Here is a 25,835-nt window from a genome sequence, read left to right as displayed (position 1 = left end):
AGTATTAATTGTGGTGAGTGGAAAGTATTTGTTAGAGATTTACGTTAAGGATTTAAAGCCCCTTTTTCTCTAAAGAGGAGGCAAGCATGCTGCCATATAATCAAAGACACTTTCGATTTGCTCCCCATATTATGCAGTAACAAGTGTTGTTTTAATTTCTCCTTATCCTCATCCATCCCATTCATAAAGCTAGCTTTGAAGCCCCTTTTTTCAAGTCTAGTAATGGTGGATGATTCAATTATGGCATCTCCTGTGGAGGCCCATGCTTGCCAATTCCTGAGCCGACCTCATCCAGTCTCAAAGATCTACACAAAATGATAGCTAGCTCATAAAATTGTTAACTACTGTTAGAATATAAACGATAAAATAAAATAAAAATCTCTGTTCTCTAAATATATATCTTTAGATTTTGAGCAAAATGTCTTGAGATTGAGCTAATTTTTTATCCAAAGATCTACAGGATATATAGGGCCAAATTTAAATTAAGGCCTCCCTTGGAGAGGCCCAAGCATTCTTCCATGCTTAAACTTAAGCTTTTGTTAATTAGCTTGGAAAATTCTAGTTTTTAAATAGATTTATCCTAATAATTCAGGAATAAGAATCCATTTTATCTGTTCATTTGTATATATATATATATTCAGAGCTAATTAATATTCTTCTACATATATATATTACAATATATACATTCGTATTGTAATATACAGCGGATATGATACGATACGACATTAACATAAACATTACAAAAAAGGCTACAGTCTACATATAAAATAATAAATCTAACATAAAATATCATCTCTATACCACATACGAGACATGGGCATATCTTGAGAATATTAATACTGATATTTGATAAATTTAAGAAGTAATATTGCATTAAGATCGGTGACGAACGTGATCAAACTATAGTAGTTTATTTAAGATAGATGATAGATCCCATTAGAATATTAGGGGTCTATAAAACTAGCCCAAGACAACGTATTAGATAACGAAACGTAAACGTTAGTTAAAAACTAATAATATATATAATTATATTGTTTATAATTCAATCTATATATTAACTACCCTGTGATTAATAGTCTCGGATCTATATAATAATCATTTGATCAAACTTTTAAATAATATAATAAATAATGAGCTAAACATAACCATACAAGTTGACCGACAGGATCAGCTTAGGCTATGTACGTTTGTCATGGGCCAGAGTCCCAAATTAGACATCAGAGTCAGAGTCAAGTGGGAAGTCTTTTCAATCATTAAAAGAAAAAATATATATTTATATATATATCTTTTGCAAAGATCAATAAGAATACCTATCCAACATGCCAAATCTCTTCTTCTATATCATGACAAGCCTTTCCAACTACTTGATAATAGTGACAAGAACTCTATTTTTTACCACTAAATTGGCTAAGTTAACGGTATAAGTAAAAGTGTTTTATTTTCTTTTATTTGATATTCGTATAAAATCCATTAATGGAGTGGATTTTCAGTGCAATTTACTATTACGAAGGAAGAAAAACTATTGGACTCTTTTTGCAATTAATGAGAATACCCGGTTCGAACCACTAATTTTATCAAGCTTAGGGTGTTATATGCAAATGTACCTCGTCTAGATCGCCGTACATACACTATTATACCAAAAGAAACAAACCAGAGAGAGAGAGAGAGAGAGAGAGAGAGAGAGAGAGAGAGAGAGAAAGAAGAGCTCCGAAGCCGACATTAATGGCGAGTTCTTCGTCGCTTGGGTTTTTAAACCCTAGCTTGGTGAGAGCTATACTGGTGGCGATGGGCCTGGGCATTGCGGGGTACATAGTTGGGCCCCCACTCTACTGGCACGTCGCCGAAGCCCTCGGCCGCTCCTCCTCTTGCCCTCCTTGCTCCTGCGATTGCACATCGCAGGCAATTCTCGCCCTCCCCGAAGGTATGGTTTTAAGATCTGAGTTCGGATCTCTCTTTGCCCCGAGATCCGATTTGGTAAAAAAGATGGATCTTTGATATTCTCTTTTAGGGAGTTGAATTGACTCTAGATCTCCTCTTGTCTGTGTTTGCAGAGTTGAGGAATGTCTCACTTACAGGTCAGTGGCTTTAATTGCTATCATTTTTTCCCTACTTGTTTATATATTTTAAGGGTCGTTTGGAGTAGTTTGGCTTCAGATTCGTTGGACTAATGTTTGCTGTTAAGGTGTTCATGAAAAGAACGGCCAATTTCTTTGTCTTTCACTAAGAAATTGTTTTCCCCCATTTGTTGTGTTCGGTTTTGACTGTCAAAGAATGTCTTAATTTGATAGAAGGGTATCCTTTTATGATGATAATAAAGGCATTTGGTTGTACTGTTTAATGACTGCCTAATAATTACTCTCATGTGTTTGGAAATCCTGAGCTTAAACTTTACTTGACAAGTTGTTCGCTATTAGGAAATTTTGTTTGCACAACTGTTTGTAGATCTTGGAAACTATCGCTTGGTAATAGATCGCCAACCATAGAAGTGTTGTAGTTGTGACAAGCCACCGACGCTATTCTCTGGAAAATACCATGCCTTGACTAATTCTGGCAATTATCCATCATAACCACTAGTGTATGTCTAACAAAATTTTAATGCCTGAAAATCTGGTCAAATAATTTTAAAGCTACTTTTACAAAAGTTGGGATACTGCCTATTTGGCAGTCTTATACCTAAGGGTTCAAGTCTAGTTAACAATATGAGGCTGAAATAGACCCAAATAATTCAAACTTGTTTTCTTGCAGTAGGATCCTTATGTGATTAGTACCTCCATATTGGTCCCTCTAATGAACTTAATTTTGTCTTGCAAGCATTTGCTATTTTGTCGCTTTACTTACTTGAGAGTGCTGGAGCTCATTTTCTTGGCTACAGATTGCGTGAAACGTGATCCTGAAGTTAGTGAAGAAATGGATAAGACTTTTACAGACCTTCTAGCTGAAGAACTAAAGCTGAAAGAAGAAGAGGCAATGGAAGCTCAGCAACATGCTGATGTGACATTGCTCGAGGCAAAAAAATTAGCATCACAGTATCAAAAGGAAGCTGACAAGTGCAATTCAGGCATGGATACCTGCGAAGAAGCAAGGGAAAGAGCTGAAGCCGCATTGGTAGCACAAAAAAAATTGACCGCACTGTGGGAACTAAGGGCTCGGCAACGAGGATGGAAGATATCAACCGTTAAATCTCAATGAATGCTGTTTTTCAACGATCCGCTGCAAGGCATTCTTGATTCATTGAATGAAAAGCGGCCTTGTTTTACCGTGAAATCATGTTGAGTTCCCATACAATCATTCCTCAAAGAGGATGGGAATGGAGAAAGAGCTAGTTAGTTATCAGTGGCAAAGCTGGTTCTACATTTTCTGCAATGGTATTATCCTATGTAAAAGTAGCAGGGTCCTAGGTTCGGAATTCAAGCTTGCTTGTCCATAATTTGTTTCCCTCTGAATTTGTAGCTTACGAATTTTATCTCTTGGTTTGTAATGTATTTAAGTGGGTAACCATCGAACTGAAAGAATGAATTGATTTATGATCAATTGTCTTAGATGGACACTAATAAGTTCAGGTGCTAAACTTTCATGTCTGGCATTATGGTAAGCAGTTTGATGTTTATTGTATATCATTCTGGTTTTGTGACAAGCATATGGGTGTTAAAAGAGGCTAGTGAATTTTATTGACCTACAGAATTAACATGCCCCAAAACCTTCAGATTTCTCTAATCTGATCTAAGATGTGATATGAATTCTGTTCAGAATGCTTACAAAGGTTACCAGGGGACAAAATTGTCTGCCTGACTCCTTTTCTTTGTTTTGCAACAAGAAACAAGTGCTAAAGCCTTCGAGCTTGGTGAGTGGTTGCTGCACCACCCTAGTGTTTACTTTTTCATAAATCAATTAGTTTTCTTTACCTTTCCGTGTCGTGAACTCTAGTAGAGTTAGTAGCACTTTCCCAATGACCAATAAGGTCATGAGTTTGACTTTAATCTTAAATAATATTGTGGAGAAATTATTCGGTGGTTTGATTCGATTTTGTTGATGACTCATTAGTGTAGTTAGCTTAGAAGAACAGTTTGGCAGCACAGTGACTTAAAGCAGGTTTCAGCGGCATTTGGTTCGGAGCTGTAGAAGGGTTGACGCTTTGTCTAACTAATATCTAGCATTCGAGCTTATGAATGACAAAAAAAAAAAATCTTTGCAAGAAGTTTAACAACTAAAAGGGACGTAGAAAATCATTTTGTGTTCTTAAGTATAATTAAAAACTACTGATTGTCTAGATTCTCTTATAAGGCCTGTTTATCTGTAGAATAAAGCTAATTAAAAAAATTCTAACTTTTAATATTAAAATAAGAGAGCTACTACCCGAATAAGCTATTATATTATTTAGTCGAATAATAGTACATTTAATGTGATATAAAATTAATATTAAAGTAGCGAAGAATAATAAATTTGTATTGAGAATTTATTATATTTTAAACTAAATAATAAAATTTTGGGGAAAAATAATACTTTTAGATTCTTATTAAATTGATTTTAAAGGTTGCATGGAATAAAATAAGAAAGTTAAATTATTATTTAGTTTTTTTAGAAAAAAGAGATTTTATAGATTAACTTTTGTATTTATACAAAATGGAAACCCTCGTCCCAGATACAACCACAATCGTAGTTCTATCTCAATTAGCAAGCCAATCCGTCGCTTGATTTGCCTCTCTAAACACATGGGTAATTTAACAATTTTAAAAAATTGCTAATTAAAAAATTGATGTGGTTGGTTAAGCCGCCAATCTATCAAGTAGGTTTTGAGATCCCTTTTAAACAGTTAACGAGGATAAGAGAATCAAATTCCACGAGAATGTTCTAGGCATCCTTTTCTTTTAAGAAAAAAAGTATTTTTTGGACCACAATAGCCTCAGCAATCAAGAATAACTTGTACCAACCACGTTGAGCATCTGCACAAAGAGGAGCACAATTAGACTGTCGAACCATGAAGTCCACCCCCTTCGACTTCATCCCGGCTTAAAAAACAAAAGTTCAATTACTTAGTTACTATACAGAAATAAGGAAAGGCAAGCAAACGAGAGCTTAGACTTGATTTATATGGAATTAAATTTCAAGAATACTCCTTACCGATTTTTCTTTTTTCTACACTTTAGTTAGTTGCTGTCATCTATAATAACTTTTCTGGATGGCGAATTGAGAGTATAAGTTCCCGAACTGAAAAGCAACTTATGCGAAAAAATTATCTTCGGGACTCAAAAATTTTCAAATTTCAACATAAATCATTTTCAGTTCATTTCAGCAACCATATTTTAAAAATCACTGTTTGGCTCAACGATTCTTCTGAAATAGTATAAATTTGTGTTGAAAACCAAATTTCCATGCAAGTCATTTTCAAGTCCCACGATTTACATTTAGAAGTTATTGCCCAACTCATCGAGTTTTACTGATTTGGATCATGGCAAAATCCATCTTAATTATTATTATTTAAGTTTTGAATTGTACTACTCGCTTAAACAAACAAACAAAACAAAAGAAAGTTTGGGAGTGCTAGTTTGATTAAAAGACAAAACTCTGATTTGGCTGTGAAAGCTACAAATACAGCTTTAGATTGGGACTTGAACTAAATCCCATCAAGTAAAAACAATCAATATACTACTTACATGCCACTTTGGTCAAAGCAAGGCTACAAATGGTGCGAGTATAACAATGGCAAAAAGAATATATAAATCACGCTCTTGCCATGCGAGCAAACTTCGAAGGCCCTACCAGTGCTCTTGCATATGCTATTGGTAACGAGACAAGCTTCTTCGCCTTCCCTACGTAAGCCCGCTTAGTGAAGTTGTTATAATCATTTGCTTCGATAGCATCTAAGATCTGTCGATAGAGCACTAGTGACGCTAAAACCTGTAATACATATATACATATATATATTCCAGAAAATGGTCAGAGACAGAACTTAAGAAGGCAAATCAAATAGCTAGGTAGGAATTTCTTTTATCCTAAATGGAAGAAGTGCATAGAACTGAAGTAAAATAAACACCATGCATACCGGCCATCTGCTAGCTGAATCTAGCTCAGGAATACCCTTCTCAGCCTCGTCAAAGAACATCCTTGCGCGCTTAATCTGGCCCTTCATAAAATGTCTCCATTTATCAGTCACTTTTCCTCTGAAGATGTCGTTCTCCGTTAGACCTGCTTGCGCCAATTCATCTTGTGGAAGGTATATTCTTCCCCTCCTCGCGCTGAAGAAAAAAAAAGACAAATTAAACACTGGAGTGCATGAGCACCAAGATCAGCGAAACGATAATATTGTTGGTTTATAACTAAAAGATGATGTTAGAGTTACCAAGATAAAAGAAAGGTTTTTGGCTATTTTTATGTAATGAAGCTTCTATTCCTGCATGGAGTGGAACTTACTCTTCTCCGACATCTCTGAGTATGTTGGTTAGCTGATTAGCAATCCCAAGTGCCAAAGCTGCATTATAAACACTTTGTATTGAGGCCTTTGAATCTGGTGCAATGCCCATCACTGGAACACTCATTAGCCCCACTGTACCAGCAACATAATAGCAGTAGAGGTAGAGCTCGTCGAAGCTTTTGTACCTTGATTTCTTCAGGTCTAGCCTCATTCCTTCAATCATATCCTTGAAGGGCTGTAAGAAAACACCTTAACATATGAGCTTCCCAGAGCTGCAAAATGACACAATTATGTACAGAGTGGTGTGCTTGTGTCAAATTTAAGGATTTTTACTGCTACATACTAAAGATTTTACCTGAATATCTACAGGATATTTCGAAACGGTGTCTGATAGAGCTGCATCATACATATCATATGGACGGCCTTCAAATAGATCATCCAATCTTTTCTCCCATCTTTCCAGAGCAGTTGGTGTTATGTGCGAGGCATTAGGCCCGTCGACAAGTTCATCAGTTCTCCTGCACCATACTAAAGTATAGAATGGAGAGATGTCACGACACTACACTTATCATCCTGGAAGTGATTACTGTCATATGATTAAATGATAAGTCATGCATGCTTTTCATGTGTTCTGGCACATGGACATAGAATTCCAATTAGAATAAGAATATTAACAATTGCACTAATTCATTAGTTCTTTGTCCTTTTCATCTTTTTGTGTTTAGGGTGGGGGGTGATTCGACTTTCTCACCCAGATATCACAGAAAGTCAAAAGAAACTTAGAAAAGCTTGCTCCATAGTAATTTTCCTCTTTTCTTGTACCACTTTATGTGAGATTCAGATAAAAACAGAAGTAAAAACAGAACGTCCTAAGAATATTCCTTATGAATGAACAGTATTCCTTTTTAAAATTAAAATAGGATGACTTTCTTGGCAACTACATCAAAAGGAGAAGACCTATCATAATAATGCTAAAATAGAGGCAGCGGTTAATATGATACAAGACAAACTCCAGATGTTAGTATATTTAGGTGTAACCTAATGCCATATTTCCACGAAGGGATAAAGATCCAGTAATTGGTTTGTGTCTAGAAAATAAATTGCCATATGATACCTAACATAATACATCCAAATTGTTTCAGAATATTAGCATGAACAAGAAAGAATTGTACCATAGATTGCCCAAACAGCTTTTCGCCTCTCTGGAGTCATCAGCAATGTTCCTGAAAATCATCATAAACAATCAAGTAAATAAGTAACTCTGTACAAATCTCAAGTAAAGGTAGCATATAGTAACTCTGTACCAAATCAAATCACAAAAGTTGAACATAATCAGATCTTTAATCTGAAGGACAAGAAACAAATTGAAGATTACTTACCCAAATAGAAAGTCTTGGCGTACTCGGCGCACACCTCTCCACACCTAGCATACGCCTCGTTCAGTAGATCCCAATATATGGGAGCCGAGTCATCCACCACCGCTGACGCCTTCCTCGTTCTCATCTCCCCGACGAGCGCCGCCTGCTTGAGAACCACATCATAGACCACCTCCGACGACGACCTCGCCGGAACGGCGACCAAGCTTGAGGACACCGAGAGCCTATTTGGGGAAACGGACCAGCAACTCCATTCTCCACCGTTTCTCCCCCAACTCCTTTTCCTCCTTCCACAAACTTGGTGAAGGAGGCAGCTCCGAGTAGTCTCCGTGGGTGAAGCCACCCCAAGAACAGAGCCAGACATCTTGGTCTAGTACTCTACTCGGTATAGTTTGCACTCTTTTTTCGACGGAATGGGATCGAAGGAAGGAGAGCCAATTAAGGAGAGAAGGTGAGGAGATGGTGGGAAGTAGAAAGTAGGGAGCTTGGTGTGGTTCCTCTGGGCTTCTGGACAGATCTCCTCTGGTAACGCCGCTGTTGTTCTTTTTAAACCCTTTTCTAGCCGTTGGTTTGGTGCCGACGTGGACATGGCCTAGCCTTTCGAAGTCAGCCTTAAAGCGATAGGTTATTAATCTACGGATTGTGTGCAGCACCAACCGCAGGAATTTCTTGCAATCCAACTCAATTGGCTGCCAACTACTGGCTGTCAAATAATTCCAAGTTACGTAGAGAAGATTGCCCACTAACGGACAACCTTGACAAAGGATTAACCACGATGTCCGCGGATCTGCTACAGCTCTAGCTGTACGAAAGAGTTGTTGTTTTCATAACCAAGGAGCTTGTTCCATGTATCTTTGTTGTAGCAACTTCTTACATGCTGTTTTTTGGATTAGCAAAGGATGGTGGAAGACTCACTATATTACAAGGACTTAAGACCAGACTAATGTTTAGTTACAAGTCTTGGAATCCTTGCTTCTGAAGATTCTCTGAGAGGTCTCATGATTAGGTTGATCAACAATGCAATTAATAACTCAATATATCTCTTAATTAGGTGGGGACATCTCTACATGAATTCTTAAGTGTACGTGGCATGTGCAGTTCATGGCCCATGACATCCATAACATGCTTTTGTTGGTCAGTTCTTACACATTCAGATGAGCAATTTATGGCCCATGGCATCCATAAACATGCTTTTCTTGGTCAGATCTCACACATTCAGATCAGCACGCACATTGGTCTCTCTCTTTATGTGTATGAGAAGATGGCAGAATGCCATGTGAGATTTTGTCCCTCAGGCATTAATTATCCAACCTTTACCGGCTTAAGCTTTTGGATTAGACCAACCCTTTTACGAAATGAAATATAGCGTATGATGCTACTGTAGAAAATCTATTAGGTATCAGCTTTAATATTTAGGAAAGGACTTTAACCTATCACTTCTCTGCCATGCATGATTTGATAGGACTTGACTGCCAGGGTACAGCAGTCAATCTCAAGTTTTAACTAAGATTAATGGAGTTTTCCAACCAACCAGTAACCTGGGCCAGAGAGAGTCCACGCCATGGTTGTCAAGAAGAAAGTTTGGCTGAAAGGGAAACACATCAGCTCGGTTGCTGTCCGCAAAGTGTGGTACCAGTATCCATGGGAGAAGATGCTCAGTTATGGTGGTGCTTTGTCCTTGTCCCAGGTCTCCAAACAATCGTTTCCATTGGTGTCTATGTCATTAGCTCCCTTCTTGCTCTTTTGGAAAAGTTGTGTGCTTTTCTCTTTCCTTTCTTGCAAGTTTACTTCTACTACTACTGCCTCATTAATTTACTTGCAATCGTAATTGCCGGCCATTTTTGTTTTCTTGTTTTCATTTTTCTATTTCAAAAGAATCACGAGTCTTGGGTTAATCGTAGCCTAGGCAATAAGTATTAACCCTTCTCAATATATAATTTAGATAATTAGATTAACTCTTTCATGCTCATATCATATAGCATTCCAGTGTACGTTCTGGAAATTAGCAATAATGCTTGGATACCACAAAAAGTGAACAATACTAATCTTTGTATTGAGAACAACAAGCTGCCACATCATCAAGTTTATAGAAAAACTACAAAAGAAATATATATATATATATATAAATGTACTAATCGAACAACGAGTTTTCTGGAGTTTATTTTTTTTTGCAAGACCCAGTCATTATTCTCTGGAAAGCTCTGTTGGATCTTTTTTTAGTCTTTTCTGATGTTTCTTTTTTCCTGGAAAGCTCTTTGGAGGGGAGAGACCCAATTCTTGTGGCAGATGGAGGTGCAACTTGGTGTGTGCATACAACCACCACCACTAAGTATGGATGCATGCAAGGATTGCTGTGTTAGTGGCTAAGACTTGAGCGGAGAAAGTGGAGATGCAAGTTGAGACAGTACTGCAAACGTCTGTGGGTCGAGATCTTTTCTGTTTGTCTTCGGTTAATTTCTTGGCTTCTTGTTTCATGTGAAGCTCTAGTTTGTGTGAACCTCTCGTTGATCATTTTTATATTACAGAAGAATTATCATCACAAGACAGATGAGAGGCTGGAATAGAAGATGGCGAGGAATGAGATGGTTCGCACAAAATTTACAACTACTGCCACCTCTGTTGCATTGTTTTAACCGATAGTTAAATCTAGGATCTTTGGAAGTTACAAAGCTGGGATTATATTTTTGGGTTTTTTTTTCAGCAGTTCATAGGTTTATAGACATTTTGACCCTCGTATGCAGGGCAATAGATAGAACTAGAGGAAGGCATATAAGCAATTTTATGTACTGGAGAAATATATAACTACAAAAGAATATATACCCTATATTTTTATTCTTTTTCACATGACAAAGTATATAACTAGGAAGAGTCGAAAGCATGTTAGCCAGAAAATGTCACACCAACTATGAATCTAATAGAGTTATGAGAATATATATGTATATGATACTGAGAAAATATAAGGTATATATTATAATTATGAAGATTTTCCTTCTATCCATCTGACAGACAGATTGCGATCATTTGTATAAAAAAAAATCTTTAGTTTTAAAAATAGTAAAAATAGATCCTTATACATATCTCTTATATAAATTAAATACATTTTATTATAAAAGTATATACATTTAGTATAAAAAAATGAATACATTTAGTTTTAAGAACTCAATTTTACGATTACTGAAACTCAAAAGAGTTATTTTTTCCTGCAAATAACCCGTCAGATAGATTTATAGAACCTGAATCTGGTGACAATTGGGCAAGGTGAAAGAAACAAACATAAAATAAAATAAACTCATAGTGCAACAATACTGTTCACATTGTAAATTTTGAAGAAATGATAAAACGATAATTCATTAGTACACTCGTCGAAAAGATAAGAGATACTGTCTCTGTTAGTTGTTCCAGGGAATCATACCTCAGTTCCTTAAAAATAGGATGACATTTTATAATTTAGACAGGCCATGCTGTAGTACAAATAATTTAGTGACAAAAATATTAACCACAGATTTATCCGTGATTAGGACGATATTTTGTTGCGTAACTTTGAGATTGTCAGATCTGCCCCACCAAATCCATCCATGACAGCCTTAGCAGAAGGGAACTCAGCTCTAGCTGTGAGGCTGAATGAATAAGAATGAACAGATGGCAAGTCGATTAGTTTACAAAACTCCAGTCACAACTAAATGACTAATTAGTAATTACATAACACACTGAGAAGTGTGACAATTTAAAGTTGAGTCTACATAAGTACTAACTGCAGCTTGACAAGCAAAGAATATAAATCAATTTTAAAAAAAACTACTAAAAGACTAATTAGTAATTACATAACACACTGAGAAGTGTGACAATTTAAACTTGAATCTACATAAGTACTAACTGCAGCTTGACAAGCAAAGAATATAAATCAATTTAAAAAAAAAACTAATACAGCTTATAGAACAAGCACGATTTATTGTAATTGAAATTTAAAGACTTTCTTGAATCATGTTGAGTGATTAATGAGATAATAACCTAGAGAGATCTTGTAGAATAGGCTATCTTGAATATGTGAACAAGAAATCATAGGCCAACACAAATCAGGAGCAAGATGATCAATTCTAGATCAAATTCGTATTAGGTCAGGTTCAAACTCCTAGATAGGACCAAAGTTCACCAAAGTTCACCAGAATTCACCAAGGGCCCAAAGATAATTCCCAACTTATAAATATCAAAGTCCACTGTAATTTAATTCGATCTGATCTTCTTAAATTTGGTATCTTACATACTTCAAGTGGAAATAACCTTCTTTAACTTAATTTTAGCCTATAATTCTCCAAATTTAGCTTAATTTACTTCAAGTGCAACCCTTGAATTGACTTTGACCCTCCTATATTACAATCGGTTGCAAGCTTATTAGAGAGGAAATTAATTATTTTTATAATTATTAATACAACAAAATAAGCCAGAATAAATTATGAAGGCAAATGTTCAACAGATCATGAATTTCATATATATGAAAGGAAAGGTTTAACTTTCACAATATCATGGAATATGAACACCAACAAGTTCATTACCTGTTCCGCAGAACCACGCAAGGCATGCCTATGTGTTCAGCCCCAAGAACACCAAATTGGTTTCCTGCAATGAGCACACAATTTTGCACAGGCAACCCTGCATATTCAGCCCCTGCTCGGAGTGTTGCCACAATCATTTCAAAGCTGCAAAATGAACCAATGAGTATTGCACTGACAGTGCAAACTTTATGTTGGACACTGTGAATCATGTCAAGGGTAGAGAAGACCAATTGCAACCACAAGATCATTACAGATGACAATTGAAAGTTTGCTCCTAAGATTCATCCATCTTTCACATAAATTTACTGCATTGATTCAAATTTGGATGGAGCTGATGCAAGAGCTGCCCCAAACCTGACAAATTCTCTTTATCAGAGTTCCCCTAGCAACAGAAATCCACGCCTTTTGGGCGAAACATCTGCTTCTGAAATTTTAAGATGAATGTATGCAATTTGATGCCCTAAATATCTATGTATAATTTCCTATTTAAAAGTATGTCACTTTATTCCCTTCGCACAGAACACATGTGGTACACATGGGTACATGTAAATGCAGTCTTTAACATTATCTCTTGTTCCTAATGGAAGTATATATTTTGCAGTCATGCATCAAGAGATCACCAGTTGGATCATTATGGACAAGGAGATGACTGCTGAAGCTACAAATCACTGATTTATAACTCGACATAGTGGTATTGCATGGGAAGGAATTCAGACTCAAACTCAACAGCACACCTAGTAGCACAACCTGGTGGTATTCTCTGATGCCAATAAAAAGGAATGGCGAAAACACATCCTATATAAATTTCTTGGTAAAACTCCAAGCTCATATTACAGAAGAAGAATACTGTTATGGTTCCAAATGATTTAAGGTTGAGCACATGGAGTATGATTTAAGTAAACTAGGTAATAAGAGAAGCTCATTAAAAGTAGCACAACCTCGTGGTGACTACATGAAGGTGATCACTTCGATTACCTCAATTAATTGTTTAGCGAGCAAAATACAAAGAAAATAGAAGCTCATTAAAAGTGAAGAAGCATGCATTATCCAAGACTGTATATCAATGATGGAATTCTGTCAGTCAGATAGCACCATAAGCTTCTGATGCAAAGTAAATCATCTATATGCAAGTGCTGTTAAATAGACTATATAATAAAGAACAAATGGTATCTGACCTACCAACAATACTTGCATAGTGGGCCTACAAGTGCAAAACCATGTTGGAAAGGTATTTCTCGAAATCATACTAATGAAAAGAAAGGGGTCGTTTTTTCTTAAGATGTATAAAAGCAAGATAGCTTGAGCTCGGATTGTAATATTTATTTAGCACAAGAAAGTTCAGATACGCAAGCAAGAAGGAAATGCAAAGACCTTCCAGACTGGCTGGCGTTGATATCAACACTTAGTTTTAGAATCGAAGCAACCTCTTCTGCAATCCTTTGCTTCTCCAGAGAAGCTGTCATTATGTATCAATTACAGTATTTCTTAAATCATAGCAGAAAACAAATGTTAACTGTTGAGTATGGAGACAGAGCTACAGTGAAGATCAAGCTTAAAATATCACCTGCTTTCCGAGCTTCTCTAACAAGTTGCTCATCCAAACTGGAGGACACTCCTTTACCTAGTGCAAGTTGTCCGTAGAAACTTCCTTCAACCTCCTCCTTCCCAATTACTTTTGTTTTCAATGTTCGATCATATCCAAGCTTTTCAATGAGAGACCTACATGGTTAAACAAAAGGCAAATGAAGAATTTTTAAATATCTAATGCAAGGTAAGGCAAATGAACTTCGGAGCTATCTTAGGAATTGGGGAATTATTATGTCTTCTTCACATAAGAGTGGTCAGGCATAAAAGGAATAATACTTCCAACTTTTACCGTATTCCATGTTTAACAGAGATCTCATTTTTTTATTGCAGTTATATCAAAATTAATGCTTCAATAACATGCTAATTGCTTGCATACAAAATCGATCCAAACTTAAGTCTTCCACACCAGAATACTCACTTTCCATCTCAAACAACCATTCTGGAATATCATTTAGCATAAATTAAATATGCAGTTGAATCAGTTCTGCCTGATATATGTCCAGAAAGGACGTTTCATACACAGTAATGGGGACAAATAGGGCATTTTGAACTTGGTACCTGCACCAGTATCCATAATTCCCTATGCTAATCAGCAATTATGCACACAATAAACTACCTGCAACTCTTTAGAACACAACTTAGGCATCAAACTGTCATAAAATTTCCTAGCAACCAGAAATACGGATTATGCAGCATGCTGCCCATTAACCAAGCAATTTATCTTGGTACCTTTGCAAGTATCAACAATTGATTACCAAGACGACAACACAATGTCCCTACAGAATAGATAATATAACAAGGATCTTATAACTTCTTCACGGCCAGAACATGCTAGGCAGTATAGCACTCACTATCCTAGACAATAGTTTCACAAACATCTCACATTAAAAAGAAGCATCAAGATTGTAATTTTTTTGACATATCATTTAGTACATTCCAATATTCCATACAAAAAAAGTTCAGAAAAACAGAAAGAAGAGTGCAGGACACCCACATAAAATTATTCTCTAGTTGCTAGTAAAGTACAAGAAGGGTAGAGCTTAAAATTTAGCAAGATAGAAATGATACTCTACAGGACTAACCTAGTACACAGCATATGGTTTATTAATTAGAAAATAATGACCAAAGAAGGTAAGATATCTACCAGCTGATTATATATAGAGGTAGTAGCAGAAGCAAGGTAGCATTAAGCAAATTCAACTATAGAGTTGTTTTTTTCATGAGTTTAAAACAATTAACTGTTATCAGACGAATATTTCTAGTCACCTATGAGTAAATGACCATTTATTATCAGAAAGAAAAAATATGTCTCTAGGTACTTCATACTAAAAGTTGATGGTGGTGTTACACAGACCTGGACATCTTCTCTCCATTTCTGCCATAAGTTGTCAGCATGACTACTGGTATACCTTCATTAAGTGCATCATCAATAAATCTAACATTTCAGAAATAGTAAACACAAGTTAGAAAATTAAATTAGAGTCAAAGAAACTATGCTGAGAAAGAAAGAAGAGAAGTAAGATAAATAAATAAGATTGTATGCAGAGAAACACACTGAACACGTGGAGACAATAAGACAGTCAAATTTCCCAATTAGTGTTAGGCGGTGATCCCCTTAAAGATAAAGGTGAAACAACAATTGGCTGCTAGTCAAATGCCTATATAGATATGAACAAGAAATTATTTACTTACAATATGAGGAAGGAATAACTGTGAGATGAAAATGAAAATGTAGAAATATGTATTAGTCAAAACTTTGAGGACTTGAATGCCTCATCCTCAGAATTGTGTATTAACATTGCATGATTGGTATGGCAGACCACCAAATCACTTAATTACTGGTCACTAGCCATTTTATCTATTGCAGAGCATGTTTAACTGCCTGGATTGCGAATTGGCTCTCTGTTTTTGTAGTCATTGGATTAGAGGCCATACTCTAAGATACTTATTCAAACCTTCTACCATTTCAAGTAAAGAAATAAAAGTGTGAACCTAAACTAACATCTTCATTGCTACACCTATATGACTGTAGGAATATGTGACACAAAGATTTTGTGAAAGAGTATATATACATCTGCATTTCTCCCTGCTATTAGCTCCCTGAAGGAGGACACTTGGGACTGATCTATTCAGTAGGGTTAGCATAATATTATCTAAAGTGATGCTTTGGATAACATAAGTACACATGAATAACCAGGACTTACTTTTCAACCCCAGGTCGTAAAGGTAGGTTGCTGGTTGTGACGAACTCTTCCAAAGCTTTCCTCTGCAACAAAAAAAAAAAAAAAAAAAAAAGTAAAGTAAAGAAAAGAAGAAAACTATTATGCCAATATTAAAGCTTAAAGTAGAGTGACAATCTCACAAGAGTTAAGAGAGTGACAATGCAAGAAACTATTAACTTCATTTGTCGAGAAATTATAAAAAAAAAAGGGATTTTTTACAGAATTGCCATAAAAAACTTTCAAAATATCACAATAACCACTACATTATTCAAAATATTATAATTACCACCGAAATTATTGAACCCTTTCAAAATACCACCCCTTTAGTTAAACATTTAAAACTTAAAACTGAACTTAGATTAACAAAAGACTATTTTGCCCTTGTATGATTACTTAAATGGTAATAAAACTATATAATGATACTAATATCATAGTAGAAGATAAGAATATTTTTTGTAAGACAAAAGGCAGCGATAAATATTTTATGGTTTAAACTTCAAGAAAGAGGGTCTTTTGGTCATTTACAAATATCTGTTCACTTAACAACTATTTATTAGGAACATTCTATGAATATTCCATCAAAGAATAGCATTTACGGAAGAGTTAAAGATTTTAATGTCAATTATGATATTTTAAAGAATATGGTGGTGATTATGATATTTTAAAAGTTTTTGATGGCAATTATGTTAAAAGCCCACAAACAAAATAACCAAAGAAACAGCTTGGAACATTAGAGTGCAAAAGCAAACTTCAAAAATATCAATGGTGAAATCTTAAGCAGCATATGAGCAATGAATGTTTAAGGCATTTCATAATCACAAATACATTATCTCTTTTAAAATGCCCTCTCATGATGCAATAGGACAGATGTAGAGCACTATTAATCTGAATTTTTACTCAACGAAATTCACTTGATAAAAAAAATGTAGGTGTAAGCGGTGCCCATTTAAAGAGCTTAATGAGAAGATACAACTGAGATCACAAAGAAGATTAGGATTCAAATTTTAAGATCTCAGTATCTTAAAGAACAACTTATGTACACATAAAAATCATTTCTATCCCTCTTGAGGGAATCTTATCTAGCCATATCTCCAACTTCATTAAACTTATCATGATAGCAAAGTTAGTTAAATAGGGCCATATAAATAGTTGGATGAATGGAACTAATCAGCAAATATTCAGTAATAAATAACCTTCTCCTGCAGTACACTTTTCATAAACGTTTCTTTCTCATTAGTAGGCAAGGAGGTAGGCCAGCCAATCTGCAAAAACAGAAAAATGAAGAAAGTGACAAATTAGTAGAGAGAGAGAGAGAGAGAGAGAGAGAGAGAGAGGATTCAACACAAAAGGCATGCAAATTTATGATGGAAAGACAACTATACCCTGTTAAAGAATAAGATCAGCATCCTTTCTTCATCTCCACCAGCTTTCCTGAAATATTTTGGATGCCTCAGAAATATGAAAGGTTATATATGTTATCAAGAAAGGACATGATGGAGACTCATATTTTTGTACCATTAACATAAGAAAATTCAAAAGAGAAGAACTAGTAAAAAGCAAGAAGTAAAAGGCACAATAGTTAACAAAGAGCTTTCTAGTATAGTAAAATGGAGTAGAACTGTAGAAGAGACAGCAACACTGAAAAAATCTCCAAAACTAACTGCTGAATTTATTAGTAAAAAAATGAAAGACACTTAGCTCACCTCATCAAGTCTGCATATATTGGTTCTGTCCAATTGGCACAATCCAATCCAAGTTTTTGAAATGCTGACAACATCATAAGAGATAAGCAGATATTAGTTAATATGTGAGGATATCATAATATCATACTTTTGGAGGTGCAAAATAATGAGAATTATGTGAATTAATGACTTCAAGTAGATAAGACTTCAAGTGGATAATCTTTTGTTTCAAATATAAAGATATCACTGGATTGCCTAACACAAGGTGAATGAATAAGGACGAACAAAAGTCAGCAAGAAGGGGAGATAACCTATGAAGAAAAAGAATGCCTTATTACATTGCCGCACCTACATTGAAAGCTTGCCGATTGCCGAAACGATGTATGTCCGCAATAACCCTGAAGAAATTGAAGCATATACAGTAAATTTATAGGTAAATTATAAAGTAGTCTCAAGACATGAAACTATGAGCTATAATTGTTTTCACATTGGTCGATAAGACATTCCAGAAGAAAAATTGCAAGCAACATAAATAATACATCAGAAACTAAAAGCGCTTAAATTATTTTCTCTGAAGTATTTTTAACTTCACCTTCCCGTTGCATTAACCAACTAACATTTGTCTAACTTTCCTTACCATAATCTTCAACAGCCTTAAAAGTTCAAAGTCCACAAATGAAAAGAGATGTGATCATACATTACTTCATGTCATATACTTTTCACCAATGTGGTCTTTAACTTTCCAATATAAGCGCAATTAAAAGAGATAGACGAAAAGCATTGGCTTCATCCGATGAAACACTTCTATACATTATAATCGCTAAAGCAGAACAACCGAGAAAAAAAAAAGAAAAAAAAGAAAAAGAAAAAAAAAAACAAGCAAACAAACAAACAAACAAACAAACAAACAAACAGACAAAAAAAAGAAGAAGGGAAATTTGAATTCATATCGACCTATCAGAGCTTATCAACAGATTTATTATCCGCAACTTTATCTTCTCTGATTCTACCTTCAACCTAATGATAAATACATAATACCCTACCAGGAATCCAGATTAATCCGATAACTTCCTACAAAATGAATCCAAATAACAACAATTACTCTCTTCTCTTTTTCTCGACAGATCAACAACCCAATGTTACAAGATAACAATTGCATCAATAAAAGCCATGAACAATAGAACTAACGAAACTAGTAGAATCTAACCCCTCGACTTCGAAAAGAAGCGCGAGATCTTTCGACGGACCGGAATCCTGCGAATCGCCCGAAGAGCACTGACGCGGAGGTAAAAACCGAGGTGATCTGTTCGTATTCTTGGGGGTGCTCGAATACGAAGGATGAAAGGAAACGGTGACGGAGGAGGAGAGGGGAGTAGGGGAAACGTTTCTTGCGATCTCGGGCTTGACGGCGGCGGCGGGAAAGGAAAACGAGGGGGGTAGGAGAAGACACCGAGCAGCAGCGGCGGCGGTGGCGGTGGCTTCCATGGCAGCGCGTGGAGAAGCAACGCCGTGCCCCCCTTAGTCGGATAGGATCGTCTGAAATTAATATGGGAGAGATTAGCGGCGACGTGACGCTAACGTCCTTCCTTGATAGATAAAATAACTAGCCTAGTAGCCTGCTTGGGTTTATCTCAAAATAGGGATAAAACGAAGATTTATCTCCGAATAAAGATAAAGGTCATTTTTATCCTAACTTTTCTTTTTCCGGATATTTGATGAAAAAAATTGGAATAAGTGTTGATAAAAATATGGAACAAAACTTGTGTTTAGTCATGATAATTAAGATAAGAGATAAACATAATTAAACAGGTCTTATTACACTTCTCTACTTTAATACAAATAGCTTTTTATTTAAATTTTACTTCAATAAGTTTGAGACTCCTTCCAACACTAACATTTTGTAAACCATAACTAATAGTTTATAGGAAGATAATGATCAGTGACAAGTAGTGCTACACCCACTCTAATATACTGAGTCACTTATATCTCATTTCAAGCTTAGATTATAAATATCTGTGATCAATATATCAGCTTATTTTCTTTATCTCCTTTGTCGTGGCCGCTTTCTTATTTTGCTATGCCTCCACAACTAGTACTTTTCAAACCAGAAAAATCATGTTTGGGCTTTCCAATCTAAAGCCTAGCCCAAAATGCCTTTGGGGGTTCGCCTAGCCCTAAAGTGAACATAATTTTTGATTTCAAAAGGGACAGATTACAATAGAAGTCAATAGATGGGTTGAGCCATCTTATTAGAGCAAACTTAGCTAGACTATGAACAGCTAGGTTTTTATTTGTACTAGTGTAACAAACCCTTAAGAAAGAAATATTAGTATCCACAAGAGACATTCCGCAATAAGAGGCGCTAAAGTCCAATAAGAGTTTTCAGGAGATGGATTGTTGATGGCCATAATCAGAGATTGGTCGTCACTAAAGATCCAGATTTTCCTCCCCTTTGCCAACTTGCAAGCTTCTTTAATAATTGAGAGGAGAGCGATAGTTTCCCCATATAAAGTATTCCAACGCTGGTTGAGATAGATAGCTTTCACAACTTATGGGTTTAGGGTGTTCTGCTAGGATAAAGCCCACTCCACCAGTGTTTGAGCTACCTCATGAGGCGTATCTTACATAATGTCATTCTAGAATAAGGTAGTCAAGGAAAGAGGTATAGCTAATAGCAGGTGACGTCGATGAGACTTCAAGAAATGGGTCATATTGAATTTCTCAAAAGATGTGTTCCCCATGCGAAGCACATGTAATGTAAGGGACAAGGCTTTTCATCCTTAAAAGAAAATTTTGTTTCTACACCTCCAAATAAACCTAAGAACCACAAAGTTGTAGGAGAACAGAACCTTATTTAGGATATTCTTGTGTAGAAGAATTAATCGTTCATCCAACCTAAGGGAGTTAGACTCCAGTTTTAGGCCGAACTTGCTTTGGAATCAGATGACTCTGACAAAAGTACAATGAAGGAGGACATGATTAGCCATTTCTATCTCTTGAGACAGAACATGCAGAATGACTCTACAGAGCTTGATCTTTTACAGAGCGCAGAATGACTCATTATTCATCACTTAATAAGAGAGAATATTAGTCCTTTGTTTGTTTCCTCTGTATATATAGCCCCAAATCTATCTTTTATCTCCATGGTTTAGTAAATGATATTTACACCCTTTGTTTGGAGAAAGTTTTTTCTTTTTCTTTTTGCTGACAAAGCTTTGTCAGACTTCTCACACTGGCTACCTAACGCATTTCTATCTTTTCCTCTCTTTTAGTGTCCAAGGCTTTGTTTGGTTTAAAGTTAAATCCTGAACTTGATTAGTTAATTTTATTTTTTAGTCTTAATGTTTTTTAAGAGTAAATTTAATTAGATATAAAAAGGATAAAATTATGTTTGATTTCTTAACCAAGTTAGGGGTCACTGAACCAGTTCAGAAGAAGTTTATAAACTTTTGCTTTAGGCTCGAGCTATTATTATAGAGATTTTTGTGTTGTTTTTGACTTTTATGTGCCCCGTTAGCTTGTTATTTATATGAGAATGGCCGGGGTGATAGGTTTATAATAGGTGTAATGCCTACTTTCCTTTCTTTAAATGTATCACTTAAGCTTTGTAATATTTTAAATCTGAATAAAACATTGGCCTCTGAGCATTGCTCTAAAATAAAAGAAATTATAAATATAAGGTGTAAAAAGTAATAAACTCTCAAGACATGATGCTTTCCCTTTGGGATTTGTGTATAGTATATTTTGATCTCAACTCAAAATTCCTGATCCCCTCCAAAGTCCATACCTTGTCGTGGCAAATAGTGTGGACACGTGGGAAATCTCCTAGTGTGGCACGAGGAACTCGCGTTGATATTAATAACCCAGTTGACTGGTCTCGTACAAACTTGCATGTTAAGAGAGAGAGAGAGAGAGAGAGACAGCATGGATTTTCAAGTCAATATTTCCGAGTTAGAGAACGTAAGAGATTCATCTTATGACCCAAATCGATCCTTTTACTAATATTTCAACATAGCACATATAGGGAAAGATATTAGTTAGTAAGTATATGATGAGATGCTGCCGTGTAAATATGATATATGATGGTAGAAATATAATAAAGAATTAAAGGCCACATCTATATGGTATCAATCTAAATTAATTGTCAAGTCTATTGACTAACATAACTAGCCATTGTACTGTGTCTAGCTACCAAATTCTCATACTTCTGTGATCGTTATGTTTACTTTTGGCTACCAACCATCACGTTTTCTTGCTCTTATCCAAAATGACTCCTTTTTTAGTTTTGAACTTGTTATATATTCTTCTTGAATAACTTTATGTTCTGAATTAAGAACTATGATAAAACATAAATAAAACATTTACATTGACTAGAGTCTTCGTAAAATATTATGCACTATTATTTAAATTTGCAAAAGATTTCTTCAACCCAAGGTAATGTGATCAAACTTATAGTTTTCTTGATAAGAATAATAATTAAAAAAATATATAATCTTATTAGAGAATCAAGGATTTAGAATTTATGATGGTAAAAAGTAATACAAATACTACTTATATGAAGAATTCAGTGCATGAGTTAAGGATGGAGGCTAATAAGAATAAGAACAATGTAGATCTCCCAACAGATAAGGAAAGATAGTAGATAAGAAAATATTGTTTCAGATTACTTCAGATTTGTCAGAGAAAGATTAAGGAAAGATTCTTAATATCTCTTTATAGATACAATGAACTATTTTACCCTTTCCTTGAAAAGAAAAAAAGAAGTAAAGTTGATAATAAAATGATCATTAATTCGATGTTCGTAACATATATGTTGTGAGAGATTTTTTTACAGATTACCGAGTCAAAGTATATCAAACAAAATAGAATAATCGCATGTACAAATTCGGAAGTAGGAGTTCAAAATTTAACAGAGTGTTAAATGCAAATTTTTCTATGACAATCGTCGAAACAAAGACCACCAAACCAGTGATAGGATTCGACAAAGCTATGCCGTCCTATCTGATAATATTAAAAAAAAAAACTCAGGAGAATATAACACCCCTTTACGAATAAAGAAATCTTGGAGTTTTATCATCACAGTTTAGTATTCAAGACCAACCATTTTATTATTCAAGACCAACCAAGTAGTTGGCTCCTTTGACCCAAAAAAATAAACAAAATGCCACGTCAAAGCATTCTATATTCTCGTCCAGAGAAACAATGACGCGAGTAGTCTTACATGGAAAATCCATGCACGTGGTCTACGCATCTTATCTTCTCAGCTGTGTTCTAATTTCTAAATCAACTGATAATGAGGTCAATACTGAATCAGATAGAGACGTACATTAATTGCTCGATGAGTCTACCAAACTTGAATGGTGTTCTTATGCTTGTTCTTTTTAGAGTTTAGAGAACTCAACGTCCACACCACGCGAATCCTGACCTTGTTCACATTTAATTGAACGAGGACATTTTTATTATAGTCAAACCGAAGTTGATCTGAAATATTTTATTACAAACTCAAGCCAATACTCCCACGTACGTGATCATTTTACCACTGTGCAGATAATTCGATTTTTATTGGAACAACTACTATCTCAATTTGCTGCATCTCAGTACTTATTTACAGACAGGAATTAGCTAGGAAAGAAGATGTTTTCAGTTAAGAACCTAGCTAGCCTTCAGATCATATTACAGCAGGAGTTTCCTGCAGTAGGTTAATTAATTTACTTGGCAGCTTTTGTTTGGCTAGCTGCAAATCCAACCATTAGTGGATGATGCTTACTACTTCCGAAAAGTAATCCTGCAGTCTGGGGTGGAGACAATCAGCTGGCATAAGCTACACCGGTATCCATCATGAACTCCATTATCCTATCAAGCTCATCCCAGTTGCCATCTTTGAAGAACTCAATGTTCATGGCTGGATTACTCCCAACATTTTGAGGCAACGTAGCTGAGGGAGTTTGGGGTATAGAGTTCCAGTACTGGACTGGAAATGTTTGGCACCTGTCATCAAAATAGATCAAGCTGCGTTGATGATCATTTCCGGCATCGGATTCCAAACTGCTCGTCTTAGGGCTCGAGACTCTGCTACCTTGAACTGGTTGCACATACTTCCTTTTTGACAGGTTCCTCTTAAAGATTCGACATACCGTCCAGATTTCCTACGTGACCGTCATTAACAAAGAGAAGCTTTTTTAATAAATTAATCACACAGAAAAAATAAAAAGAGAAGATCTTTTATTGATGAACTACTAGTACTCACTGCTTCTTGCATGCTAGGGCTATTGCTCTCGTCTTTGAGACCCGAGGGAAGGCGGAATTCGTGCATCATCCAGTCAGTCTTAGAACCCTTTCCTGCACTCCCTCTGTAATAGACCAAGGACTTCTTTAGGCCAACACAGTCACCAGTATCAGATGAGTAGATCGGCCGATCGATACCGGTTGCCTTCCAAAACCCGGATCCGGTAACCCGGTTAGGCCTGATACTATTCTTATACTTCCTTCCCCTCAGACAAAAGAAGTATAATTCCTTCTCTCCTGTAACCGTGCTAGCTTCTGCATGCATCGCAAGGTAGAAATCAATAATAATAATAATAATAATAAATCCATTACTTCTTTGGCATCCTTCAAGGCAAGCAATGGTGTATAGATGTCAACTTACTTGAGAGATCCCATGGATCATACTTGTAGATATCTAATTGTTTGATGATCTCCATGTTAATCCTCTTCTTCTCCACCTTTCGCCGGAGATAGAACGCGACGAGCTCTTCGTCGGTGGGATGAAATCGAAACCCGGGAAGCATGAAGTCCTCTTCTTCTATCATTAATAATTCTTCTCCTCTTGCACCAGTCTGAGTACTTCTCATGTCTTCTTCCATCTTTTTTGTTCTAGTACTAAGTTGATGCTCTGCTTAGGATGCAGCATGTATATATACTTGTAGCAGTAGCAAATAACTCAGGTAAAATAATTTTGGCCCTGGTCTAAGTCATGGGTTACGTTTGAAATTTTCAAACATCTCACTGTTATATATCCATGTAGGATGATGACTTCTTCCAATTTCCAGCCTTAAGAGTGGAGTTAGTAATGACATCCTAATAGCACGCTTAGGTCACGTGAATTGGAACTTTCTAAATATGGTAATGGTTATCAAAAATTTGGGCTAAAAGTCAAAGCATATCAAGTTGTTGTGACCTTTTGATTGGGGAAGAGTCGAAGAGAGCACGGCACCCGTCTGATCTCTCTCATCATAAAAGTACAAAAGTCAAACGGACTTGGAGACAATTTTAGATGGATTTTATTTTATTAAAATAAAACTCATTGATTTCATTTTGCAATAATAATCTTATTGTTTAGAACGAAGTAGGAATAATTCTGGCCACCAAATAAATTCAAGATTTTCAGGAATAAACGCATGCCCATTGGCTACAGTGTGCTGCATCAGTCAATATATATATATAAAAGAATGTAACTTAACAAGGGAGTATTGGGATTAATTTAGAGAAAAATAATTTAAGTGGAAAAGTTATAATCATCTTTAACCATCATCCAGCAAGTGGCTCTCTTGATGTAAAATGTGAGGGCTATTAAATTGGGAATTGATAATGTTCTAAACTAAATGACAGAGATACTCTTCAGTATATGCTAAATAGTAGTAGTAAATAATATTTTTTTTTAAATAATATTATTTTTTATTAGAACTGTGGACTTAACGAACTTCATAAACCCACATTATACTGTATTTAATACATACTTCCCTGTATTGTCGATGAGAAAAGAAAAGTTGATATTTGCAAGTTTTTCCACATTATGCGGGTATGTAGGGTTATAGCTTTACACTCGAGTATGTAGGGTAATATCTCGCACTACAGATATATGGGAAAACGCAGAGTTTGTGCGGCGTTATAACTCTACACTATGCGGGTATTTTAGATTATAACCTCACGTTCGGATATGTAGGGTAATATCCCGTACAATGCGGGTATGTGTGGTAATACCCATTGCTCGGGTATATAGGAAGATGTAG

The 25,835-nt window shown here is 35.7% G+C and overlaps 4 protein-coding genes across 5 annotated transcripts; 1 reads left to right on the top strand and 3 right to left on the bottom strand.

Annotated features, from left to right (window-relative positions):
• The first annotated feature begins 1,678 nt into the window (after window positions 1-1,678).
• LOC140762842 (uncharacterized) lies at window positions 1,679-3,554 on the top strand. The gene is made up of 3 exons (XM_073100808.1): window positions 1,679-1,921; window positions 2,052-2,075; window positions 2,873-3,554. The coding sequence occupies exons 1-3, from the start codon at window positions 1,723-1,725 to the stop codon at window positions 3,187-3,189; spliced, it is 540 nt and encodes a 179-aa protein (XP_072956909.1). The 5' UTR covers window positions 1,679-1,722; the 3' UTR covers window positions 3,190-3,554.
• A 1,893-nt stretch (window positions 3,555-5,447) lies between these two features.
• On the bottom strand, window positions 5,448-8,310 carry LOC140761902 (phytoene synthase 2, chloroplastic-like). The gene is made up of 6 exons (XM_073099430.1): window positions 7,789-8,310; window positions 7,582-7,632; window positions 6,765-6,937; window positions 6,409-6,644; window positions 6,041-6,233; window positions 5,448-5,895 (listed from the first exon to the last, which is right to left on the bottom strand). Exons 1-6 carry the CDS (start codon window positions 8,147-8,149, stop codon window positions 5,719-5,721), a joined length of 1,191 nt encoding a protein of 396 aa, XP_072955531.1. The 5' UTR covers window positions 8,150-8,310; the 3' UTR covers window positions 5,448-5,718.
• Window positions 8,311-11,045: 2,735 nt separating this feature from the next.
• LOC140763144 (CBBY-like protein) lies at window positions 11,046-19,436 on the bottom strand. 2 transcript variants are annotated; one of them, XM_073101207.1, is made up of 11 exons: window positions 19,034-19,436; window positions 18,175-18,224; window positions 17,848-17,911; window positions 17,527-17,575; window positions 17,338-17,406; window positions 16,127-16,188; window positions 15,277-15,357; window positions 13,900-14,054; window positions 13,707-13,791; window positions 12,336-12,479; window positions 11,046-11,402 (listed from the first exon to the last, which is right to left on the bottom strand). In XM_073101207.1, the coding sequence occupies exons 1-11, from the start codon at window positions 19,309-19,311 to the stop codon at window positions 11,300-11,302; spliced, it is 1,140 nt and encodes a 379-aa protein (XP_072957308.1). In that variant the 5' UTR covers window positions 19,312-19,436; the 3' UTR covers window positions 11,046-11,299. The 2 variants fall into 2 exon arrangements, with proteins under 2 accessions (XP_072957308.1, XP_072957309.1); XM_073101208.1 differs by having other exon boundaries at window positions 18,138-18,224; window positions 19,034-19,132.
• A 3,825-nt stretch (window positions 19,437-23,261) lies between these two features.
• LOC140763319 (transcription factor JUNGBRUNNEN 1-like) lies at window positions 23,262-24,707 on the bottom strand. The gene is made up of 3 exons (XM_073101448.1): window positions 24,473-24,707; window positions 24,074-24,366; window positions 23,262-23,972 (listed from the first exon to the last, which is right to left on the bottom strand). Exons 1-3 carry the CDS (start codon window positions 24,687-24,689, stop codon window positions 23,634-23,636), a joined length of 849 nt encoding a protein of 282 aa, XP_072957549.1. The 5' UTR covers window positions 24,690-24,707; the 3' UTR covers window positions 23,262-23,633.
• Window positions 24,708-25,835: the final 1,128 nt, after the last annotated feature.

The sequence above is a fragment of the Typha angustifolia genome, chromosome 7 (genome assembly GCF_048772165.1).
Source record: "Typha angustifolia cultivar Huaian chromosome 7, ASM4877216v1, whole genome shotgun sequence".
NCBI lineage: Eukaryota > Viridiplantae > Streptophyta > Magnoliopsida > Poales > Typhaceae > Typha > Typha angustifolia.
Note: the sequence above shows the minus strand (reverse complement) of the source record. Positions and strands in the feature narration are given on the sequence as shown.